Source organism: Anticarsia gemmatalis, chromosome 4, assembly GCF_050436995.1.
Source record: "Anticarsia gemmatalis isolate Benzon Research Colony breed Stoneville strain chromosome 4, ilAntGemm2 primary, whole genome shotgun sequence".
NCBI classification, from domain to species: domain Eukaryota; kingdom Metazoa; phylum Arthropoda; class Insecta; order Lepidoptera; family Erebidae; genus Anticarsia; species Anticarsia gemmatalis.
This window is the reverse complement of record NC_134748.1, coordinates 7,779,794-7,802,544: the sequence shown is the minus strand read 5'-3', so window position 1 is coordinate 7,802,544 and position 22,751 is coordinate 7,779,794. Positions and strand designations below refer to the sequence as shown.

The 22,751-nt window shown below is 39.2% G+C and overlaps 1 protein-coding gene across 3 annotated transcripts in view; it reads right to left on the bottom strand.

Moving 5' to 3' along the window:
• Eip75B (Ecdysone-induced protein 75B) overlaps nucleotides 1–22,751 on the bottom strand; it is an 89,435-nt gene that overhangs the window by 31,984 nt on the left and 34,700 nt on the right. Inside the window, exon 1 of one of the 3 annotated variants that reach the window (XM_076113518.1) lies at nucleotides 11,963–12,168. The exons of 1 other annotated variant lie outside the window; for it this stretch is intronic. In XM_076113518.1, coding sequence (XP_075969633.1) covers nucleotides 11,963–12,113 — 151 coding nt within the window. In that variant the 5' untranslated portion in view covers nucleotides 12,114–12,168. Of the gene's footprint in view, nucleotides 1–5,742; nucleotides 5,804–11,962; nucleotides 12,169–22,751 lie in introns of those variants that run through there. One more of the 3 variants, XM_076113520.1, reaches the window with a different exon arrangement.

Sequence of the window (22,751 nt, the reverse complement as noted above, 5' to 3'; positions counted from 1 at the left end):
GTAGAGGTTGTTATGTGCGCTGCACTCTGCAGTGTAGTATGTTTCGTAACTGGCGGCCGTGGTCGATGACTCCGAACGTTCTAGTGCTCACATCTCTCCGTAGCGTTACGTAACCGCGAGAAAGTTGACATCCGCCCGGCGCGCGCCCGTGCAACGTTCCGCCCAACATTTTCAGCCGCCGAGTCAACGCACCGCGATGCACCCCAATTAGCACCGATGCTACTCACTCTACTCACTCTAATAGCACACTAATGTTCAGCACAAACAAATATCGCAATGTGTCACTCATGTCACTCATCCCATGTCCGCCATCACATTCTCAACAAACATACGATCTTGTGCTCTATTGTCACAGTGCAGCGATATGTCTTGTATAAAGTCACGTTTATAATAGTGTTTATATGTTCATTAAACGTGAGTCTTTAGTGGGACGGATAAGACCGCTAAGTAATTAATGATTTCAATACCCAGAATCTAGCGAATTGTTGTTATCGGTCATTTCACGAAGTGTACATTATCAATAGTTATATAAACGGCAGTAACATTGAACGCACATGGCGCTCAGCGTGACTCGTACTCGCAGCGTTAAGTTCCCGTGTGCGGTCACGTGCATGTTATTTTTAACAATAATGGGAATATGACGTGTCGCCGTTGGATGGAACAAATACACCACTCCTGGTTGATATAATACCTAATAATAATAGCACGGGCCGTCATAAAATGTCATTGTCACAGCGTTATCAAAATCGAGGACATTTTTATATAATTCTGGGTCATTGTACCGAGGCGATGTTTTGTTCGGCTTATCGCAGCTATGCTATCGAGCTGGCAATGTATGTCACTGATAATACCGTGTAGACGGTTCCTTTGTTTGTTTGAACAAATTTACTTCGACTCTACTAACAAATTTTACTCTGTGGCGTTCATAATGTAAGGTGAAGGTTAAATTACTCTGCCAAATTTTTTTTATTGAATATTCGGAGCTTACATTTACACAGAGAATGTGAAAAAAGTAATTTGCGTATAAAATGTATACCTAATTTAAGTCTCGATTCGTAAAGGCACATCAAGTCGTAGCAAAAAATAGACACTGAAAAAGTCGAACGCTCAATTATTTCGCTACAACAATTTAGTGTTGAGTGTAAGCGAAGCATACGGGATTTATTTCGTCAACGTGTCTAAGACATACATATGTTTCAAAAGTTCCGTGTCAATGGACTTCTTAGTGTACTGACATGAGTCAGTGGTTGACGTACCATCAACGCGTAGCGGAATCTGCTGTGACAATCGAACTTAGCCGGCAACGTGAAACTAACCCAACTGAAAATAATTTATTATGTTCTTTACATACGTGTATTGTAACGAGCGCATGGTAAGAATGGGTAAGAATGCTTCAATATGTTAATGAGAGCGTACAGTGATGAGTGTGATGACACATCGATGAAGTGGAGACGCGTTACTCTGACTGAACTGTGACTATGGAAAATTATCTACCACATTAGGGAAACAATACGTATTAACACACGCAGGTGCACACTGATTACCGTATGAATCAGTTAAATAAAACTATCTTTGCTATTAACTTACAGTACCGTGTACGATTTTTTTACCACCATATTGTCAAAAGAAACATGTTTTATTGTTACCAAATTACCCACACAGTTTATAAGATATTGTGTGTAATAAACTGTAACGCCTCGTCTTTAAAAGTTATTTATATCATTAATTTAATTGTCACCTTCGTGTCAATGTGCGGTATTCCAGCCATAAGTAAAAAATACTACAGTCATTATAGTCGAAGATCGTTTGATATGATCCGTATGTTGTGCGTTATGTAGTTAGTTATAGCGCGGTAAGGCTATGTAGCTGGGCGTCGAGGGTGACTGACCCACTCATGGCAGATATTTGTACAATTGTGTTTGTAGATTCGCTCCAAGGACGCCGTTTACGTCAGCCGGGGTAATCGACTGTCATATTATGATCGAGATGGAACACGCGAAATCAACTTTTATGTCGTTCTACTTAGGTTAAAATTGCTTTTCGTCGTCACCTCGCAAATCTAAACGATAGAAGAAGGAATTGCTAATTTGGAGAGGCGATAATTTAGAGGTCAATAATACCGGATAAAATCAATAACCACATTTAGTTATATTAATACGTAGCAAGTTAGCTCTGATAAAGCTAATGATCTGCATATTTGTGTTTCGTTAAACCAGTGGATGTGGACAATCTAGTTATTGTTCATTGAAAGATACAGTGGTCTAATCATAGGTAAAGTGGTGAAGTTAGAGCGTGGTGTGTGCGGCGCGGGCGCGACGCAACACCCGCGCGACAGTACGGCGGCGGCTAGCCGGTCATTAACCCTTCGCACCCGCCTGCTCCGACACGCGCACCCCAACCCTCCACAACCGAATGTTTTCCAAACTCTACCTCGTATACATCGACGCGTCTCACTGTCCTCAATTTATTTGGCACGGATATTTTTGTTTGTGCCCGATGATACATTTACCCATCTTCCACGTGGGCTTAATTGTATGAAATGAAACGAATACGACGTTAGTTAACGTTACGTGTGTGTTACAATTTTCCGAAGGATGACAAAAAACATTGCGCAACACGTTTATTTCTTATGAGTATTTGTTATGTTACGCAAACGTGTGATGCGACATCTTCGTTCTGTGGGGTAAACACCTGCACTACTGTTTCGCATGGCGTGACTGTAATTGCATGGCGCCTGATGAATAGGTTATTGCCATAATTGATCGCCAATACTATGTAGATCGATTAAATAATACAGTAGCTGGTGTCGGGTAAAGGCAACTATAATATAATTATGAATGAAAGAATGCAGTGTACGTTGCATTGTACAGTTCTCAGCAAAAGTGTATAAAACAACAGTTAGTAGTTATAACCAAAATATGAGTGGATCGATGTGTGTTCATGAATTCAGGACATGTCACCCGATCCTATCGGCGAGCCCGCACAGGATTGTTCTAGGCTAGACTCATACAGTTATACACCTAACGGCACTAACCGTTTCCGCGTTCACGCAATCCCATCTGCATTGTATATTAGTTATTAATATTTTAGGAGTCACTCGAACTCTGTACGTTGCACTATTTATTGTTGGTATTTTTTTTTCACCCAATAGTAAAATTGACTATTCTTGATTTTAGTGAAGTTTAATGTAGTCACAAAGTAAACACTGTACAAACACTGAAATTATTCACCTGAACTAAATTCAAGGAAGTAAGTATACATTTATCAAATGATTTTAAATTGATGTATCAATGTCCATATTATGTTACAACTCTTTTTCATACTATGTCATAATTAAAATGGTAATTACAAAAATATTTACTTTATTTCCAACCTATACATTTAAAGCTGTAACAGCTGTAAAGTATCGCAATAACGTAATCTTCTGTTCAGTTTTTCATTGAGTATGGTCGTGTTCAAATATATGCAACCGCGAATACTAAACTGCAACACATAGCAGCGATAACATGCATGTGTGTCGCAGTACACGCTTTTAGTTTTCGCGCCACAGTTAGCCGATATAGGGGAGTCGTGCACGCATCGGCTGGGCAACGACCGCGGGAACTTGTAACTACATCCGGAAGCTCAGAAGCGAACAGACGTAACTTCGCCTACAAACGAACTTCGGTTCGACGTTGTGGACTTGTGAGTGCGCTTACCGAGCGCTTTGAACCCATACTTGACAGAACACAGGCGCGGCTCGCAGCACCGATAAACCTTCCGCATTATATCATGCCGAATAGAACGTTTGACACAATTAATAAGGAACAATTTAAGCTCATATTTTGTTTTTTGGAAGAAAACATTGTGATTCAATCACAGCTGCCGTGAATGCGAAGTCATTGATAAGATCATAAACCACTTTGAATTAAGTTATTTTCATTCAATTATGAACGAGCCTGATTCATAAATGTGAGAGGTCTAGATTATTTTTTAAACAAGAATTCGGAATGGCTGATGTTTAAAGTTTCTATTAATGCTTTCTTTTGCTAAATGTCCTTACAGATCTCTAGTCTAAAACCAAATTTCAAATATGCATACGGTGTACGCCTGTATTTCATTAAGCACACGGTCCAAATTCTAAACTGTTATGTAACGCCGATAGGTACTTCAAGTTTATTGATGTCAAACTTGTGAGCTGTGAATGCCCTTTACCGGAAGACGTCATTGCAGCAGTCATGCTCGGAGAAAGGCCTGAGAAATTTCCCCGCGTTACGACATCGGGCGAGTCAACCGCTGGAATTAGCGAACGGGCTACACGATGGAAATGGAAAATCGCGAAGTGCACCGGGGGGAAGGCGGGGGGAGGCGCTCTGGGACGGCGGGGCGGAGGGGGGTCCGGGCATTCGCGTGCACTGGCCTATATGCAGTGCGACGACACCGGCGCCCGGGAGCGATGCACTCTCTAAGTACATACTCGTAGTGCCGCGTACTCGACGCACACTAAGGCACACACCTATTTTTTTCTATGTGCAGTTGTATGGGGCGCCGAGGAGTCTCTCTTACATAAAAAGTTTACTTGAAAGGAAGACTTTCAAAGCCCCTGAAGGAGATTGAAATCCTGATGTACACGCACTAAATATACTCAGATGTATGTTGGAACATTCTTAACAAAACTGCAACTACTCAACAGGAAAATAACAACAAAACTAAGGCAAGGATCGTATTCAAACCGTTTTAAGTTTAAAACAAACTCTTGTTGTGCTTGAGATAATGTAATGGTGCGATGGGATGGCAGATTTGCTAAGAGTTTATACTATAAAGGGCTCTAATTAAATTATAATATAATCGTATTTCTAGAATGTGATGTAGTCCGACCGGAATGGTACAAAGCTCACAATTTGTCGTCACCGGATATTCTACCAAATATGAAAAGTTAAAGCCAAAACAAGTGACAGTGCACTTTACGCATGCAAGTGGCGGTGGCGGCAGATAACCGTAAAAGTGGAACGGATATCGACGCATTACAATGGAATATGCATAAGTGCAGTGTGCAATGTGCAATGAAGCGGGGTGACCGTCGACGTCGCAGGGTGCCATGACGCTGCTACTGTTCCGGTCTGGATGCGGCTGACTCACCGGCACACCACGCACCACCACATGCACCCACTGTCCACACGCATGCTATTCTTATCCGCAAGTGCCCACAATTCTCCAGACTAGTTTCATATCAAATACTAGTTTATTACCGTGACGTGTCAGCATTCTAGGCCAACTATGTTCAACTAAATCTTACGCTTCCTCAAACCTTGGAGTTTACTGCCTCAATGTGTTTCAGCATTTGTTCGCTTCCTAAATAGACTTTTCGACTAATACGTACAGAGTTCAAAGTAAAATTAATGATTGTGTTTTTAGTAGCTCACTACTTATCTATTTGACTTTAAATGCATCAACACTCGTGTAACTACCAATTACTATGTATTTAGGACCAAACTATTAAGCATGTTTAAATTTGTAACGTAAAGTTATTTAAATATATTAAAAAAATATTTATTTACTACTCCTTATACGTAATTGAATAATTTCCACATTCCGCATAAACTAAATATTTACGAAGTTTAATAAAGAATAAAAACGTATTAACTTCGACGCTGAAAAGCACCGAGTACCTACTAACTAGAGAGCAAAGTTCAACGACCGCTTACATAAATTTCAAGTTCAAAAGGTCACAAAAATATTGTATTAAGTAATAAAAATGCTCACCTGCTATTTGCTGCTGTAGCAATGTCCTGTCACTATTAACTTCCATGATGTTTGTACATCAGCGAGGTTAGTTACGTTTTTAAAATATCAGCTAAGTTAGTGTTAAGTAAGGTTATAACCGGCGCGAGCCTGACAACGCTTTGGCGCGAAAGCGCGGCTGGCGAAGGCGGAAAGAACGCGTGGGCGAGCACCGCGCATGCGCTCCCGTGACGTCAATGGACAACCCCCTTGTACACCCTCCCACCGTAACGTTCAGAACCCACAATATTATTAAGTTGTGAAATCAATTGTATTGGTTTTATACTTATCCCAAAATTAAACATTTTACATATTATGTAATGACACTATATTTTGCAGTACATATTTATCAGTTACAATTAATTACCGTTAAGAAATATCTTGACAACAGTATGGTATAATTGGTGATTAAAAATGAAGCTCATTTTTGTCTATGTCAATTTCATTAAGAACTGTTTTCTGACTACAAAATGACCGGTTTGAAAACGACCCATAAAGTAGATTAAGTACGTTTACCCCTAGTTGTTTAATATTTACATAATAATAAGTTATTTTAAGAATGTGTAGGTATTTGAGTTCACCTAAGGTGGACAATTTGAAAGTAATCTAAATGCCAAAAGGTATTTATTTGCTCGAGGAAACGGTGTAACGTGGGCGCAGAGGGGTCGGCGGAGTTCACGGCCATAGCTCCCGCCACCCTCCAACCCCTACCGCGGCCCACACAGCTACACTAGCGACTCCTATTTTTAGTTCCTAGCTTAATCCCCTGTTACCCAGCTCACATAAATCTGCGCTTTAATTAAAACCACTGAAACAGAAAAAGATATGGACCAAATTAAATATAGCGCTGTGAACCTGGGAAATTTTCATAAAATTTTAATTATTAATGGTAGGTAGTTTTTACGAAAAACAGCACTATCCTTGATATCTACTCTTGGTTATTCGCGTTGTTTTATTTTACATCTAGTTGTCATATAAAAATAATACTGATTATGTAGAATTTACTACTTTTAAAATATTATAACACTCAAACGAAATCATATAAAACTATCCATCCATACAATATTCGGATTCTACTACATAATAACGTTTTGTATTTTCTTTGGTAAAATCGTGCAGGAAGCTAGCGACATCTATCTAAACTGCTCTAAACCATCTACTCGACGCTAGATGGCGGTGCAAACGTTTCCCCTTGTTTTTTTGTTAAGATTGAGTTGTAAACAATAATATCAGTATTTCACTGACTGGTTTCGAGTGTAATTAAAGTTTTTTCATACATAAGATATTAAACAAGAACTGTAAAATGTAGTTTCATAAATTTAACTATCAGATAAGAATGAATGATAAAACCGCCTAGGTTCATTGAACGACATTGAAAGACAAGGTGTTTAAAAAATACAAGATGTAGGTTTTTATGAAGTATTTTTGAAGATAATCCAAAAAATAAATACGTGTCAATTAAGTCTGTTACAACAAAAGCGAGCTCTGATCATTGGCATTGGACTGGCATTGTGTGGCTGTCTAACGGTTCTTTTTACGTTTAATAGATTATTTTCTTACACAATTGAAACAGCTGAATGTATATACATGAGTATGTATGCGTGTACAAAGAGTACATACACACAGTTAAATGTCCTGACACAAGACGGTTCAACCGAGTGCGTGAAAAACGATACCGTTTTGGCACAGTTATGTGATTTAATTTAGTCTAACCAGAATTTTCATTTCAACTTATGACAACCTAACTAACTTTAAAAAAGAAACGTAATCGTCGATGGTCTCTGTGATTTACAATTATAATTATCTACTTTGTAAATGATTAAGCTCTTAGTGCTGAAAACGTTTAGATAGCTCAGTAATCCAATTTCAACGATATTATGTGTTATTCGTTTGGGTAAACAATAGGTTACCACAAACAGATTCCGCCACAGTAGGGCACACAAATCGGATGGCCCGGAAAGTTCGGCGGGGTAGGCAGGGCTGAGGTCGACGACCTCGCTCCCTAACCTACTCTGAGAGTATTTAGAGCACGTAGGCCGCGGCTCCCGCTTACCGTCGATACAGCCTGCCACATCTAGGTCACCACTGACTCATGGTATGACCCACTACACTTAATCATCAACGAGTAAGCGTAACGATTGCTAACCCGCTCTCGAGTGTCCGAACATGCAAATTTATTTTAATATGAACATTGTTTCGAAGTAGTTTTAATAACATTAAAGATACAGATAAAAGCTTTGCAATTCTGTTGCAGCTGCGCGTCACATCTTGCCAGAAATTGCTGAACATGAAGTTGGACATACAATAATGGCTGCTTTAAATGTTTTGGACGAGTTCCCACATTTTTACCGCGTTCTTTTTTCTATATAACGTCAGCGTATTCTTGACTTCATTCTTACAGGTTGTGGCAAATGACAACAGGTAATCCCTATAACGATTCAACTTTACTGAAACGCAGGTATTATTGAACAAAGTGCTCAGCAAGAATCGAAATAAGCAGATTAGATTGTAAATAAAAAACTGAAATGACGATGACGTATTAGCATTGATGTAAACTCATTGAGTGGGAGATTCAAGGTGCATACGTATGCTTCTCAAGGTAAAATAATTCAATTGATAGATATCACACATTCGTATAAAGTTATATGTACGTTTTCAATATGATGATGGTTTAACATGGTTATGAGTCTGCAGCTACATGATAACGAAGCGGTGTTGGTTTTGCAGATGGATGTTGTTATTCGGCGTGAATTGTTATGTAACAACAAGTAACTGTTTGCGTAGTTCCCTCATTCTCTGTACTCAGTTAAGTGGTAAGATAAATAGAGCTTCAAATATACACGCGAAAATGTGAGACAGCTCTCATATTGAGCAAACTTAAACCGGCATTGCTACAGCATTACTTCTATTCTTATTTTTGGTAGTTACTAACATAATTAACCAAACAAACTACTCAACTCGGCTAATCCAATTTATCAATTACTATTGGTTGCGAGTAAAAAGTTATCATCAAACTAAGTCATGACCCAGTATTTGTATAAAAAAATCAGTTAGTCGAAATTACGGACAATGTTTAAGAACATGAGCGGGTCGCGAATAAAAAAATGAGGTAATGAACACAATGTTCGGCACTATTCACAAAGTATAGGTTCATACAGCGGTAAGCAACGGGTTAGCGGGTTACCAGCGAAATGTGACGTGATTTATACAATACATGCTTTATTATTACTCAGACAGTACTCATTTTATAAATATTTTAAGGTCATAATATCTACTGACGTATTTTGTTTTTTTCTACACTCAATATCATTAAAGAAATCTTATCTGCTAGCAAAACATCTGTCAAAATGTGTAATCGAGATTATCGAAGTGATAGAAATAAATGTTTTATTTTTGGACGTACGTCACAATACTTTTGTGAAAAATTGCAACATGAATGTGTTCGCAAAACGTCGTTTAAATTGAAAGCACCGTTTTAGTTAGTCATTTCATAAAGCTGTTATGTTGAAACGATGGGTATTTTCCGCTGAGTGTGCCTGGACGAGAGGTCCGCGCGATATGACGCGAGCGCAGATCAAATTGGGGTCAGGGCGGCGCGGGCGTCGACCCGCAGCCTCTCGCAGCTGCCTATACCTCGCCCCGCGCCGCCGCCCCCGCGCCCCCCGCTCACTGCTGCCACCCCACCGCAACCTTCGCGTACCCTGATACCCTCACATATTCCTTTAGTCTTTTGCCATGAAAGTTTCAGTAAAGTTGATGAACATATTTTTAAGTTATTGTTAGTGAACATTTCCTATTGTTGCTGTTACCTAGCAAACTCATATTATTATAAAAAATTGTTTGCTATACAGATTTCCAGTATTAAAAATAACCAGTTGCTTTCATTAAGACTCGATTACCTATTTACTTTTAAAAGCATTAAGTACTTACATACAAAGACAAACATACAGTATTTGTTAACAATCGATAGATCTTTGAATGAAATGGCTATGACGTATCTATTAATTAAAACTGTAGGTATTAAAAGTTATGTATTCGATATGCAAAAGTTATGCGCACTTGCATAACGACTTTCTTTATGCCGTCAGACGTGTAGAGTTAAACGAACTCACTCTCTTTCCTACAATAAACTTTCAAAAACTCCTCATTTATATTCACTGCATGCGATTCGATTACTTTTTACATAACAAACAATTTATCCTTTACATTCTAATAACGTCTATCGACGATTGTTGACTTACTTAATTGCACCTAATTAACAAGAACTGGAAACCGCTGATAGTGTGTGATCAAGTGATCGAAATACAATTAGATTTGTGTTTAACATTTTAAATTAAACAATTAAGGTTACCTACATACTTAGTGTGACGTTACAGGTACGGATTTAGTGTGATTTAAACAGTTATTTGTGTGTGGGGAGCGCGGCGCGGGGCGTCGAGCGTGACCCAATTGCGGGCGGGTGAACGAACTCGAGGCCTTGATCGCAATACCGAGTCCGCGGCGGCCGCTCCCCGCGCGCCCCGCGCCCCGCTCCCCGCTCCCCGCGCCGCGTGCTGCGTACGTCACACCGCCACACCGCACAACACACGCAACAACACATTGTTTCATATTTATATTATTTGTTTAAAATTCATGCTTCATAAAAATATCCAATTTTTACGGTCACACTACGTTTATAATGACGTGTTACAAACATTGTACACTTTAATTGTTTTCACACTAACATGAATATCTACATTTCTGTATTAATTTTATATATAGCGATATTTTGATAATTATTTATATCGAGATTTATTTGGAACGTTTAGGTCTTTTTAATAGTACTTACTAGTTATTATTTAGGGAATATTTAAATAAAGACTTGAGTGCATCTGGCACAATTACAAAAATCTTTTTAGTGCAAATAGCAGACTTACAACCAGAACATAAGTCAGGTGTTATGTAAACTTCTATATGCCTATTTAGATGAGACGAAATCTAGAAACTTATATTCCACTTGCTTATACTGTCTAGGTTTGCAGTCATGAGTAAAAGAGACAGATCATTTTAGTCAGCAGCTGCGCATACGGAATAGAGCATGTCTTACGAAATACGGATTGTCGCTATTCGCGACTATAGAGGTGTCGTGAGTGAGAGTGGGACAGCAGTATTTCAAGGCTTCATGTAGATTATTATTAGAGTATCGGCGCTAGGTTATTCTGAGGCGACCTAGATAACGCGCGGGGCCGTTGACCGCGAGCCCTCCGACTGTGCGCGCGGCCTCCAAAATAAAATGGCATTCAACGATGGGCTCCACTTGCGAAACTCGACTCGACCATGATGTCGAGCGCAGATACTCACTCGCTCGTCTTTGCAAATATTGCAATCACTACTGATTGACTAATCATAATAATATGTTTATTACTTGGGTGTCAGATATTTATCCAAGCAATAATTAATAGTTACTACCCCTTGCTAAATTCAAATTAATTCTCTAAAAAGTGAATTATTTCTCGGTTTACTTTGAATATAGGTCATTTCTTATAAGTCAAATTGATTTAGAAGTAATCTTAATATGTAATAACATAAAGTATGATTGGAATATGCAAATACTAAAGTTAATCAAATTATGATCATGACATAATAACATCATAACATATAAAAAAAAACAATCAAAGTAGGCAAGTACGTAAATAAATTGAAAATGGTAAATAAAATCCAAGTCCGTCTCTGTGATTATAACGCCAGTAGGAGCGAGGATAGAGCGCGCGGGGAGCGGGGCGGCGGTGATTAGCGACGTCGAATATAGCCGGGAAGGCCGAGGGCAACGAACTCCGCTTGACCTAGATCCGCGAGTCGCGCCGCGCGCCCCGCGCCCCCCCGCGCTCACACCCGCGCGCTCTGCGATCACTGCTCCACGCAGGAAAGTGAAAAGGACATTCTTTTTATCCTTAACTAATTATTATTTAATACTAGTAAGAACTTTAAAAAAATAACAATATTACGGCACAGTGCGTTACGGATTGCTCGCATAATAGAAACTTGTTAAAATCATCAATGTGATGAAACAAAAACTCAACAAAACATAACATGGGTAAACACATAAACTTGAGGAGTTCAGTTCACATTCACATCACTGTAAACAACAGGTGGAGTGCACATGGAGCATGGAGTGTGTGATATGATGTCAGATGTCAGGAACAGCTGATCGCGAAGGGCTCACCTGCGAGGACTCTGCCGAGGAGCACTTCGGAGTCATTGGGGGGCGCGTCCCGGGGTGGCTCGGCCGGGTCACTGGGCTCCAGGTGGTGGCGATGGCACTCAGTCACAGTCATGTCGAGCGGGTGCGGGTGCACGGGCGGCGGGAGACGCATGAGCCGCGCGGTAGGGGCGCGTGCGACCGGCGGCGGCGTCAGCGCGAATGGCGCGCGCCGCGGCCGAGCTACGCCGCCCGTGGGCTGCTCGTAGACGCCGCTACGCGCCGCCCGCCCCTAACATACACCCTTACTACACCACACCGACTAGCCGAACTCTAACTCTTTAAGGTTCCACGGGATTCCATCATTGCCAGGCCGAATGAGGCCCCTATGTTTTGTTTATGTACATATAAATGCAGCTTGAAGTATACCTAATTTATCATAAATCACCATGTACTTGCACCAGTTTCATATTTTTATATCAGTCGTTTCGATACAGAAAGCCAAAACCAGCAACGAAGAAACGTGTGTTATGCTAATAACAGTTTAGATATTCAATATATAAGTTGGTAGTTATTTATTTTTTGTGTTATGGTTTCCTTGGTTTATACATCTGCAACACCTGCAGATGTAAAAACAAAGAAATCGAGATGCTAAGGAATTATCTTGTGTTACTAAACTAAGAGTATACCTACAGATTACAGACATAGAATCCATCAGACAGAAAGTACACTTTATTATTTCAATGATATCTAATTAATTTTACAGATATCGTGTAATATGTTCTACACACAGGGCCATCACGTACAGTTAGTTAATTTGACAAATAAACAGACATTACAGGAAATTCGGTCAATAAGAAAATTGTTGAATTCTTGTGTGTTGTAGATCGGAAACGACAGCACAACCCAGTGAACTGAAAACCTAAATCTAGAATTGGCGAATCAGTCGTGAGCAGAGTGGCGAGTTTATAGGCCAAGGCAACCAATTATTGTAGGAGTCCGCTCTGACCGTGCATTATTACCAGCCGCCGTAAATATTACGTTTTTACGACTTCCAATAATGAACGGACGTGATTTAGATTTACGGGTAAAGCCACCTTCAATCATTACTACATAGAGTACATACCGTGGAATACAAATCCGTTTAATTTTACTCGCGTACTACGAGCGACGCGATTCGCAAACTTTACTTTTCGCGCGAAAAACGTTCTAGAACTTTCGTTTAACGTGAAGGCGCCCCACCCCGCTGAAGCCACCGCGCTCTCTTCAAAATTTGCTTTGGCGTACTGTTTCACAGTTCATTTGATAAAGAAAGTCGAAATATGGTTTTACGCACATACAATTATTATAATTATTCATATTATTTTAGAACTATAAATATAAATTGTGAATAATATTCTACATAAGTATGTTATTTCCAATCTCAAGGACTTTTGTCTGAATCTAGGTCAACTTCAAGTTTAACGAAAACATTCAAAATAATGAAAACATTACGCTTCATCATTATTTTGATTGAAAGTGGAAGTGTGCTAATAGTCACATTCGTATTTTAGTCACTCATATTTTAATTTACAGGTTACTATGTAAAACCCCATAACTCTCGTATAATAACACCACATCTCTCAATCTTCATACTATATTACAGTAAATATATATTTTGGTCTCAAAATATTGTAACTTTGTAAATGTGAATATACAATACAAACTTTACACAAAAGATTAATTCACGGATTTTAAAATGTCCAATGCAGGCTTTATGGGAACAATGAATATTACCAGGTGCACCAGCCGTGATTGATTTTGTAGCTTATGGAAATGGAGATAAGGGTTACAATTGAACAACGGAGCGGAGAACAAGCGACAGCAGTCATTTCAGCGAGCATACACGTTTAAGTAAAATATGCAAACATCAGTGCACGAGGTCAGAGTTCGGGTTAAGCTGAAGCCGGGCAGCATCAGGTCGCGTTGACGTCAGCAGCGGTCGTCGACACCGGCACCCCGCCCCTCTCACCCCCCACTCATGACACACACCCCCGTTGCCTCCGCAACCCTCGTTCCACATTCATGCTGCACCGGTATCACCAGCGATCTATGCATCCAAATGACATCCATTTCAGTAATGAGAAAATTTCACTGACTAAGAATACCGTCTTGACTTGTTACCATTCATTTTATGAAATGCTGTTCCACTTAACAGGTATTGCATTTTCTCTTTCTGTATGAGCTATTAGGTAAGAGTCATTTGTGTATTAGTCTAGTAACTAGTTGGTTTATTTTCATCATATTCACAGAGGAATAGTATTTTAACACATATACCTGCAGCCAGTTTAATTGATGTACAGTTTTACATATTAACTATGCTTATGGAGGATGTTTTCTCATAAGAGCTCTTTCTCAAAATACTGCCTTTGTTGGTAACTTCAGTCAAATTTTCGACACAAGTGGTACTATTTATTGTCAAAACAAATATTGCCAATCTATTGTTATCTAATTAAGTGCCCACATAAGATTGCAGAACCTAAACGGGTGTTTCTCAACTACGTATACTCGTATAATCGTGCCTATGTAACCTGTATGTTAAAGTACTATCCGAAATCAATACTGGAGTAAATTGTATAGTACTTATTATTCTGTGGTATTGTCTACAATAGGACGATCTAAAAGCGAGCGAAGAAGTGTAAGAAATGTAAACTTCATATAAATCTACTTGTATTAGATCTTAGGTTCCTAGTAGATAGAGTATAGAGTATCATACTACAACTAGATTAATGTGAGCAGTAGTAAATGACAAAAAGGTCTCGGTAATTGACGTCAATTGATATTTCATCATGTATTAAGTGCGAAAGTGTATCTTAGCACGGTTACGGCTGCTAGGAAAGCAGCAAGGAAATGTGCAGTAAAAGGGAACGCATAAATATGTTCTAGTCGGTGCAGTCCTACAATTAACTCGAAACGTGCTTACAACTGGACTGGTGAGGTGCTTGACCTCAGCGTGGAAAGTGGACCATAATGACAACACCACTTTCATTTTCGCACAACTCTCACCGACGCGAGTTGAGATCGAAAGTGTACTACTTTAGTGGCTGCGTGCGCGCATCTAACCCCCCCGCGCCCGCCGCCCCCTCCAGCCATCGTCGATTCAACTTTCCTATGTTGGACGCGCTTTCTTCTGATAGCGCCGCCGAGGCACTTGTGCAATTCGCTTTCTAATTGCATTGTGATTGCAGTGTGACTGATGACTGCTAAACATCATCTCACTGCCCCACTTTCCTTGCCGACGACATTGTCTATTATATTCGAGCGCCGCTATTAATCCATTGCATTTATTATTACAGAAAATTGTTTAGAAACTATGATTGCATAGAGCGCTACTCTTATAACACTTTTATTATTATTTATTTTGATGCTTTTACCTTATGCGGTCTCGGTACTCTAACAACAATGCAAATGCATCTAAAGAATATGGGCTATAGAAGAGATAAAGACCGTAATGTATAATTTATTAATTACAGCGTTTAATAACAAACTGAAGAGCACCAACAAGACGACGATCTACTTAAAAGTCAATGTAGAGATAGAAGTTCCAAAGATGTTTATAAATAACGATTAATTACCTTTATTTTATTTTACAATAACACTATTACAATAAACTTTGTATTTGAGTATGTCATAGGTCATTGACTCGTAACCGCAGTTATAAAACAATTAAGGCAAGTAGGACAGGAACACGGATTTTCAATATTTCAATAAAATTGAATGACGCAAAACGGATATGAAATCGCGTATATGCTAACTTTACAATTCTTTTTATAAACAATGCTAACTCGGAACTATTTACGCATGTTTATTACCTACAAAAATAAATGTTACGGTCAGTGTTGTTTGTTATTAGGCACCTACATAATTATCAAAGTACAGCTCAATTAATGAAACTATGTAGAGTAAGCATTTTTCTTTTCATTCATAACTGCGCATGCTTAGTAGGTTATGTACCTAATACTATGCAAATATTTTTGTTCAATCGTTTTGTTAAGTGCATTCTAAACCACTTTAAAATAAAGCGTACAAGTAGTAAATATTTGTAAAGTGAGTTGAGACAAGCACGCGGAATGTGGTCCGATCAGTCACGCTTACCAACTAATGAATATTGAAACATTACAATTTGGTTCACAAATAGTCCACGTCCCGGATTACAAGCGATTTATCTGGAACACCCATCAATTGACACCATTGAACTTCACATGTAGAGCTTCAAAAATGAATCATCACGAATGAAAACCATCGCCATCACTTTCGAGACGACGAGATTTAATTAAATTAGATAATAAAACGATTTTAATTAATGACTAACGTTTTCTGAGAATTACGAAATGAAAATAAAGTTGATTGCTTCCAAGAACAGAGTACCATAGCAAGTGAACCTTGAGGTTATCGATTTATTGATGTAAGTAACGTTGAACAATGTGTGTTTGGTGCATTGGAAAGTTGTCGCTTCGTTCTTTACTGCATGCATAAAATCTGATTCGATTTTCATGCATTTTGCATGTAACAAAAAATATATTTATTGTTTCATATCCTCACTTTCACTTTATTAACAACTCTACGCAAAAGGGAATAATTGGCATCAACAACACATCACACACATTGATAATTGTGTACGTTTTACGTCATTAATATGACGTAGAGACCACAAACAGTTAATTTTAAACGAGATTAATAATTAGTATAACATTAGCGCTGCGGGTATTTACGTATTACAAAAGTAAAATTATTGTGAAACTTTTATAATGTTTTTAGTCTGTGGTTTCCTGTCGTAGCCCACCGTGCCCTATAAACGTCGGAGGGCCAGTATTCAATGTAAATGAAGCATTTTTCTTGTGAGCTTCACCACTTTCCATATGCATTGTCTGTTTACGTGTCACAGGAAATGAGTCTACAACTGAACTACATACGACTCGCTTTTGTCTCGGCTAACGGGACTTGGTATTTATCATTCAGGGTCGCGCGACTAATTTACTTGGTCATAAAATATCGCCGCTGAAGGCAAATGTTGTCCACGACTTTGTTCAACCGCAGCTTTGTTTTCCATGGTATTAATACCTACCGTATTTACCAGATAGTTGTACTTATATTTAATTGTTAGTCATGGTGAATGATACATAAATATGTAATTAAAGGGAAATTTGTGTATTTAATGTTAAATATGACTTTTCGAAGTTATGTGTGTATTAAAAATAATTATCACATGCTCCAACGGTGAAGGAAAACATCGTGAGGAAACCTTGCATGCCTAAAAATTTGTTTAAAACATTTATTGAGTGCATGCAAAGTCCCCAACCCGCACTTGGCCAGCGTGGTGGACTCAAGGCCTAAGCCCTCCCTCATTACGGGAGGAGACCCTTGCCCAGCAGTGGGACGTTAATGGGTTAAATTTATTTTTTTTATTTAATGTTAAATACGAAACAATTACAATGATTTAAAAGTAAATTGACCGCAAATTGGTAGGCAACCCTACGTAAACGGGTCAGTAGCCGTCTCTTGAACGTTTCAACAAAAAGCTCGCGTATATCCATATTTTAACTTTTGGTTTCTTTTTCATCCATATTTGATGGCTCGCTATGTATACATATATGTAGGTGTTACGTAGCAACATATACGCCCCTAGGCAATGAATTCGATTGTGTCAGATAAAGCTAACCGTGTCGCAGTGAGGATCTAGGTTTTGAGCACGTAACTTTGTTGATCTGTATGAATGTTGGCAGAATTGTATGTATGTCAAAACGTAAAGAGGGCGACAGAGCGACCCACTCTTGCTCTTGCGTGCTCCGTCGTTAGATCCACAATAAGTTTCAGCAACAACCTACTCAACTTACAGGTCAGTAGAACTCTCGATGTAATTAATATTGTTGATCTTCTTTCCCGAAACGACAACCCTAGTATCCTTATGTTTATTTAAGTTGAATAAGACTTTGGATATAAAGTTATGATTAATTAAATATACTTTGGTTTTTATTTAAGATTAGAAATTATGTATGAAAAGGTATTAGGTACTTATTTACTCTGAAAAGAAATAAATAATCAATATCAAAGATACTTAAAAGCTGACAATTAGGAAGCTATAAGCTGCCTTGTAGACTGATCCATGTAAAACACATACAATAATTTATATGGTAGTAAACAACACTAGGCGTTTATTTAATGTGCACAGTTGAAACAAGTAACGGCAGTTTTATTCCTCGTTATAGTATACATAACTTATTTATGTACTGGGCGATCGAGAAGGTCATTTACATACAAGTACTAGTTGAAGAGACGCGATAAGATTTACTACCGACTGTTAATAATCATGGTCGTTCGATCCCATGTTATAACCTTGTATGAAAATACTATATAGTGTTAATTAGCTGACCCGCGCAAACTTCGCTTGCGTCACATAAGAGAGATTGGGTCAAAATTTTCCCCGTTTTTGTAACATTTTATACTGGTACTCTGCTCCTATTGTATATAGTCGTAGCGTGATGATATATAGCCTATAGCCCTCCTCGATAAATGGGCTATCTAGCACTGAAAAAATTTTTTAAATCGAACCAGTAGTTCCTGAGATTAGCGCGTTCAAACAAACATACAAACTCTTCAGCTTTATAATATTAGTATAGATAAGTACAAATATTAACCTCATGAACTGAAAGTAGCGCCAGATGTATCGAACAAGTACCAGGCTAGTGGCTGGCCTCGAGGCCGATAGACTCGTGAATGTGAGCCCGTTTTTTATTTAATTTCACAGGGAATTCGAAATAATTGAGACATACCTCAAGATTTATTGAAACTCATAAACATTAAGTTCTGAACTATAAAACGGTTTGTTTGAATAATTGATTTCAACTGTGGTTTTCTTGGCATTACTTACATGAAATAAGGCAACTGAAGATTTACTGTTTAATTTTATGCAAATTGGTTATAAGGTTTTTTTAGTACATGCAACCTATGTTTCTGAATGTTGAGGATTGACAAAAGTTTTATGATATATATATTTTTTTATTGTTCTATTTCCAAAGGGAAAACGAATCAATAGGTAAGTATATTTTATTATTAATGTCATTATGGTTTACAGTACTGTGCATACAATTTACAGGATAACAGGTTAGAAAATTAATTGGTAAATGTGCATAACATACTTAAAATGACCAAATTTACCTATAATTGTAATATATTGCCTGACCTACTCCTTTTTTACCTCTGTACATACCATACTGATAGGCAGACCGATTCGCGAACATTCTAGATTTAGCTAGATTGGTTTGACTAAGGTCGCCTCACTGACTTGTGTTCAGTTTGTCTTACTGTGTATATTTTTGTGGTCCATAATAATATCAAACGTTGTTTATGTATGTGTAATTGTCACACTTGATGTACAGTACAATATGTGGACGTTTTTCTTCATAACGAAAAGTAAGAGGTTTGGCCAGGCCAGGCGGCGGTGCGCAGCCTTGATCGCACTGAATTGGCAATATCCTGGAGCTACGAGAAGCCCGATTGGCGAAACCTTGCGACCTGCAAAAGTCGGTCGATGAACTCAACAAGGCCGGCTCGTTGCCGCTTTCTTTGTTCGTGCTGTTGCAACTCGGGGCTCCGGCCGCAGCCTCGGATCACTTTATTAAGCCTTCGCTCATCTAAATTATAATCGCTGTAAACATTATCTACCAGTGTATTCCCGTTGACCTCATTTGTAAGCACCGTGTTGTTGTTGCGGCACTCTATAAAATCCCAAATTGTTTTTATAATTAAACCAAGGAAACAGTGGTTTCGTAGTTCTCTTAACAAAGTAAACACAGAGAAAAGCTCTATTTTAATATCGGTAGTATCGCGTGGCGTTTTACTATTTATTTGATTATGTTTGATTTGTAGATTTAATAGCGGTTATTGAATTGTATTAAATTAGAGTTATACACACTGATAATCACGATATCGGTATTGGAGGGTTTAAGAGGCTTTGTCTAGACAGGGCGCTACTGAGAATTGGTCCTTTGTGTAAGGAGTCATAAATTTAGCATCGCAAAATATTAGTGAAGCATTACGCAAGCAGCACTTGATATGTAGGCAAGTACGTTACATTTACGTAAGATGGGGCCTATTCAATCACTAGTTACTACCGTCTGCCGGTTACATAAACCAGTACGTGTATTGCTCACAGTCTTCGCGAACAACGATAAACGCGTTCATTGTTTCTAGTGAACTACATTATGAGGCATGATGTCACTTTAAGGAAAAACTATTGCCGGTTTCCAGATGGTGATGCGTCTGAATCATGAAGGACCTAAATGTAACCACTTATAGAGATAACGTTTATTGTGCATTGTGCATGTGTGCTGATGGGGCTATAGGTTTCCCGCGTAAGGGTTTCCCTTGTTTATTATTCCTTGTAGTTATCGGAGTTTTAAATGACTTCTATGTACCTAGTCAGTAGTGCTTAGGAAAATCCTTGTAAACTAGGTTATGTTTGAAGTGGGTTTCTCTCTGATTTCTTAAACAAAAGCTTTATATTATTATAGAATTGGACAATGCTTTATACTGCAAGTTTACAAGTGTTTGTTAGTGCCGGCACGGCGGTATGTCGTGTGATCGGGCTCAAATAAAGGCCATGCATTTACATTTGCTGGTTGAGCGTTATTTCGCAGTTATCGTAATAGGTTCCATGGCCAAGTTGCAAAAAGCAAGGCGCGTGCGCAGGTAAGTCGACGCGCCTTACAACCATTGGAGGAGCGGGAGGGCGCGGGGACGAGGAGGGCCACTTTCACCCGGCGAGGCTGCGCGGGCGTCGACCCCCGTTGCCCTACTCCGCTGACCCACTATGAACTAACCGAAACACTATTCACTTTCATTTCTGCCGAGACTATCATTAGGCCCGAGGATGCGTCTTACGCTGTCTCGTCATAGTGTTGCACCATTATTGCGAGAATTTATGCTCATTTTTTTGCGTTCGCTAATGTATCGATGGTGTGTTGGGATCGCGGTTGGAGCGCGGTGGGAGCGCCGCGGTACCTGCGAGCGGCCGGAGATAGTGCCGAGAGCGGGTAGAGAGCCGCGCGGTGACGGCGACTTGCGTAACACTTGTTATTGGCGAGAGTGAAAGTGGTGAGCCGCTGTCTCCATACTAATGAGCGCGAAACGGGTGCGTCGGACTACCTCACTCCGGAATATGCAGCACTGGGTTAAAGTGTCACACCGCGGCTTTCCGAACACTTACATAAGCGGTTAACTTTTGCTTTTGAATAGGGAAATTACAAACAATAGGTGCGCACTCCACCACTCATTGTTCGTTTTGCACCTTTGAATCCCGTATTTACAATATTATTGTGTTTTTACGGTCATTATGTAACAGGGATAAATATGCCACCTTTCCTTTTAATTATATTTGTTAACCTCTATTAGTACATAGGAACTTTTTGATCAAACTGCACTATTAGTAACAAACTATTTCGGGCAAGTTTTCAGATTACAATCAAACAAATTTTCAAGGTACAGAGATTAATCTTGAAGCTGACATGTAACAAACATCAAGTAATCTTATCATTCGTCATAGGTTTAAATTCCGCGCCATTTGGTCGTTCGGTAATTTCCGTGGGTGTTCGTGCACACTCGGGCTGGCGTCTCTCGCAGCGCTCTGCAGCAGCGACCTCGAGCGGCGCAGGGCAACGAACGCTGACTAGGCCGAATGTATTACTAAGTCCGAGTCGGCCGCGGCCGCTCCCTGCCACTCTGCCTTTGAGATCCAGCCTAGGCTCGCCTCTTACCGCACGCCGATACCTACAACCTATGTCTGTAACTCATTACATCAAGGTGAAACAAACAGCCTGTACCTTGTGCTTTAATAACTGGCTTTCAGTCCACTGGTGCCATTGTTATAAGTGCCAATCTATTTATTGAATAAAGTCTTCTGAAACACATCTCTAAATGTGAAAATTTCTGTTTACAACAAAACACACCTGTAGTGAATGAAAGAGAACGAATTCGTTAGATAAGCCAAATAAAACTTGATACACTTATTTACAAATGACGGAACAAGTTCAATGATATTGCGTACCGTCTAGAAAAGTCTTGTCACGTTGAATTGTTTACAATTATAATATTTGTAGTTCGGTAGAAAGTAAAGAAAGTCATTACATATAACAAATTATATGACAGGAAGTTTAAAAACAAACAACATTTGAGTCAAAACAAGATCTGGCGTCATTTCACGCAACTTGTCGCCGTAAATGGAAATGTTGATGTTTTGTAGGGGAGGGTGTAATACAACGTGCTTGTAAAACAGGTCATAACATAAATTATAATAAGCTGCCAGTTCAACGACTTGAATGGTTTTACTTTCAACGACGAAGGGACATTATGCGCGATCAGGAACTTCCTCGGAACAACATAATAGCTATGACTGCTTGCCGAGCCCTATAATTATGTTACCGATGCATATAAAATGATACAGGCGGATTATCGTAAAATAATTACGATCTGACGGCACAATAATTTATCGTCACTGTTGATATTTTCAATCAATGTTGAGCTACAAACATGGCCGATTGGCATTGGATTGTGATTGTATCTGCTAAGACTGACATTAATTCAGGTTTGTTGTGTATGGAATATTTTGAGGTAGAATATTGGGGAATCTGTAAATACCACGGTATGACGGTCTAAGAAATAATGTGCAACAATAATCCACGGGTTGTTAAATTTGCCAGCATTAGAATTTGCGCGCGGCGCACGTTCGCAAGATAAGTCAGTCAGGGTCGGCGCGGTGCCGACGGCCGGCCATGCACCC